The sequence below is a fragment of the Elaeis guineensis genome, chromosome 12 (genome assembly GCF_000442705.2).
Source record: "Elaeis guineensis isolate ETL-2024a chromosome 12, EG11, whole genome shotgun sequence".
In the NCBI taxonomy this organism is placed as follows: domain Eukaryota; kingdom Viridiplantae; phylum Streptophyta; class Magnoliopsida; order Arecales; family Arecaceae; genus Elaeis; species Elaeis guineensis.
This window is the reverse complement of record NC_026004.2, coordinates 123,737-126,771: the sequence shown is the minus strand read 5'-3', so window position 1 is coordinate 126,771 and position 3,035 is coordinate 123,737. Positions and strand designations below refer to the sequence as shown.

Genomic DNA, 3,035 nt, shown 5'->3' with positions numbered 1-3,035 from the left:
CGGGGTCTTCCTGCAATTGAAGTTAGGTGCGAAGTCCGGCTCCCGTAGGAGTCCGGACGGGGCTTACCGACAGTTGAAGTTGGCGACAGAGCCCGGCTCCCGTAGGAATCCGTGCGGAGTCCTCCTTGCGGTTGAAGTCATGGATGGGACCCGGCTCCCGTAGGAGTCCGGGCGGAGTCCTCCTTGGAGTCGCGGACGGAGCCCGGCTCCCGTAGGAGTCCGGGCGGAGTCTTCCTTGGAGTCGCGGACGGAGCCCGACTTCCGTAGGAGTCCGAACGGAGTCTTCCTTGGAGTCGTGGACGGAGCCCGCAAGGATCAATCCCGTTGAGAACTTCGATCGTGGGTATTTTATATCTAACACTAACAAAATAAGAGGAATCAAAAAAAAATAAAATTATTTTTATTGAAAAAAAAATTATATTATTTTTTATTGTCAAAATCAGTTCCTACCCTATCACCCAACCTCAGAATTAAATCTCCATCCACTCCAATAAATGATGGGGGATGGGCGGGACCTATTTGAGCCGTCCACTTCGGTGCTTGGGAAAAATTTAAAAGATCCTCTTATCCGTGGAGAAGGCCGCAGGATCGAGCCAGCCACTCCTGCCGACAATCCATTGACGGACGGATAGCTCGATGGATGGATAGACGGATGGATATCGGTTATAATTCGCCGCATTGTCGCCTCTGCCTCCTCCTTCCCCTCTTACAGGTCTAAATAGATTGTCGTTGTTGTCCTTGTGAGTAACAATGGTTCACCCGGTGGCCGAGGCCGACGAGCGGAGCCCCTTCGGCCAGCTGACAGCGTCGGAGTTCTACGCGCGGCACTCCGTCTCCCACGGTTCCTCGTCGTTCGTCAACCCCCGGGGCCTCCGCATCTTCACCCAGTGGTGGGCTCCGGTCCCCCCGGCCGAGGTCGTCGGCACCATCGGCGTCGTCCACGGCTTCACCGGGGAGTCCAGCTGGCTCGTCCAGCTCACCGCCGTGTACTTCGCCAAGGCAGGCTTCGCGATGGGGGCCCTCGACCACCAGGGCCACGGCTTCTCCGACGGCCTTGTCGCCCACATCCCGGACATCGAGCCCGTTGTGGACGACTGCATCGCCTTCTTCGACGCCTTCCGCGCCCGCTACCCGCCGGGGCTGCCCTGCTTCCTCTACGCGGAGTCGCTGGGCGGGGCGATCGCGCTGCTCATCCACCTCCGGGAGCGGAAGAGGGCTCAAAATCAAAACGAGGGTGGCGTCCCCCTCCATGATGAGTGCCGGAGCTTTCGGGATTGGGACGGGTTGGTCCTCAACGGAGCCATGTGCGGCATCAGCCCCAAGTTCAAGCCCCCCTGGCCCCTGGAGCACTTGCTGTGGGTTGCCGCCGCCCTGGTGCCCACGTGGCGGGTGGCCGTCACGCGGGGCTCTATCCCGGACGTCTCCTTTAAGGTGGAGTGGAAGCGTCGGCTGGCGTTGGCGAGCCCCCACCGGACGGTGGCGCCGCCACGGGCGGCGACGGCGCTGGAACTGCTGCGGGTTTGCCGGGAGGTTCAGGGGCGCTACGAGGAGGTGGCGCTGCCAATGCTGATCGTGCACGGAGGGGACGACGTCGTGTGCGACCCGGCTTGTGTGGAGGAGCTTTACCGCCGGGCGGGCAGCAAGGACAAGTCCCTCCGCATCTACCCCGGGATGTGGCACCAGCTAGTCGGGGAGCCTGACGAGAACGTCGAGCTCGTCTTCGGCGAGATCCTCGACTGGCTCAAGGCCCGAGCGCTGCGGGCTGCCTCCCAGCCCCAGCAGGAGCGGGTTGAAGGCGAAGCTGCTGCTTTCTAATTTCTGTGAATCTTCATGTGATGAAGTTGGTGATTTCAAGAAGACAGGAATGTTCTATTACCTGTTTGCTTATATGTCTCTTAAAAAAAGGTATTTGTTAGGACCTCCGTATTTCAGCTTTTGGCTCGCTTTAGCATGCATAAATAAATCATTGTATGTGCAATGGGATTCTTCTTTCTTTTCTTTTTTTTGGTAGAAGATGAAACTTCATTAACCCAAGACACTGCTATACAGTTTAGTTACAAAAACGCCTGTGGTGCACAACACAAAAACAGGCCAAAAGAAGGTAAGCAAACATCATTACAAAAGGTATATTCTGTCTGCTGAAAGTGGAACCAAAGCTGGGCAAGGACATAGTGAACGTAAAGTATGGATAGCTGGGTGAGGAGGAATCTGAGCACTATAAGTAGAACCTCCATGGTGAAGGGAAGGATGAACCATATGATTTGCGTAATCTGGAGAAGAATATGATCTGTGTGATCAGAGAAGAAGATGAACAATATGATCTGTGTAATCCGGAGAAGAAGCCCACGAGACTGAATATACAATTTGTCGCCTGTATATGACCACCAGATCTGTATATGATCTGTGTAACCTGTAGTCCTGAATGGGATTCTTCTTTTGGGAGCTGAGAACCTCAGATGCTAGAATAATAATATATACTGTTTAGGTAACCACTCAGATTTACAATCTCGGTTGAATCCGGATCCAATTTTTCAGTTGAAGTCCGACAATCTTCCACATTACTAGATCTACTCGGATGAGTACCTAATGACCACCCATAATACTTAAAGGTGAATTGAAAAGCATGGTTAGTCATAAATCGATCAATAACAAACTAAGTAATCCGGATTTCGACCCACTATTATCTGAAAAACTGTAACCAATGATTTGGAAGATTAAGGATCGTAAAGGCGGTTACAACACGCGAATCTCTATGGTTGCTAACAGATAATCGGCTCTAATCTTCGTGTTTTTTTTTTTTTTTTTACTGTTCTCTGAACTTAGGCTGCCTTAACATTGAAGGTCCCCCGTCGAATAAACTCTGGTAAGAGGATTTGTTTGCAGAAACAATTTATGCTGGGAGCAAGACGCGACATCATATCATACTGAGGTTTTCACCGAAGTTTAGCAGCGACATACACAATTAACATGAGTTTGTGCAATGCAACGGCGGAAATGTCGTGTCCAGAATACTGCATCAGTAACGATTTTGTGAT

At 52.2% G+C, this 3,035-nt stretch overlaps 1 protein-coding gene across 1 annotated transcript; it reads left to right on the top strand.

Annotated features, from left to right (window-relative positions):
* Positions 1-556: 556 nt before the first annotated feature.
* Positions 557-1,978, top strand: LOC105053483 (caffeoylshikimate esterase). The gene has a single exon (XM_010934678.4). The coding sequence runs from the start codon at positions 751-753 to the stop codon at positions 1,813-1,815; it is 1,065 nt and encodes a 354-aa protein (XP_010932980.1). The 5' UTR covers positions 557-750; the 3' UTR covers positions 1,816-1,978.
* Positions 1,979-3,035: the final 1,057 nt, after the last annotated feature.

Excerpts from the sequence above, each read along its gene's own strand:
- LOC105053483 (XM_010934678.4), top strand. The coding sequence starts at position 751 with ATGGTTCACCCGGTGGCCGAGGCCGACGAGCGGAGCCCCTTCGGCCAG.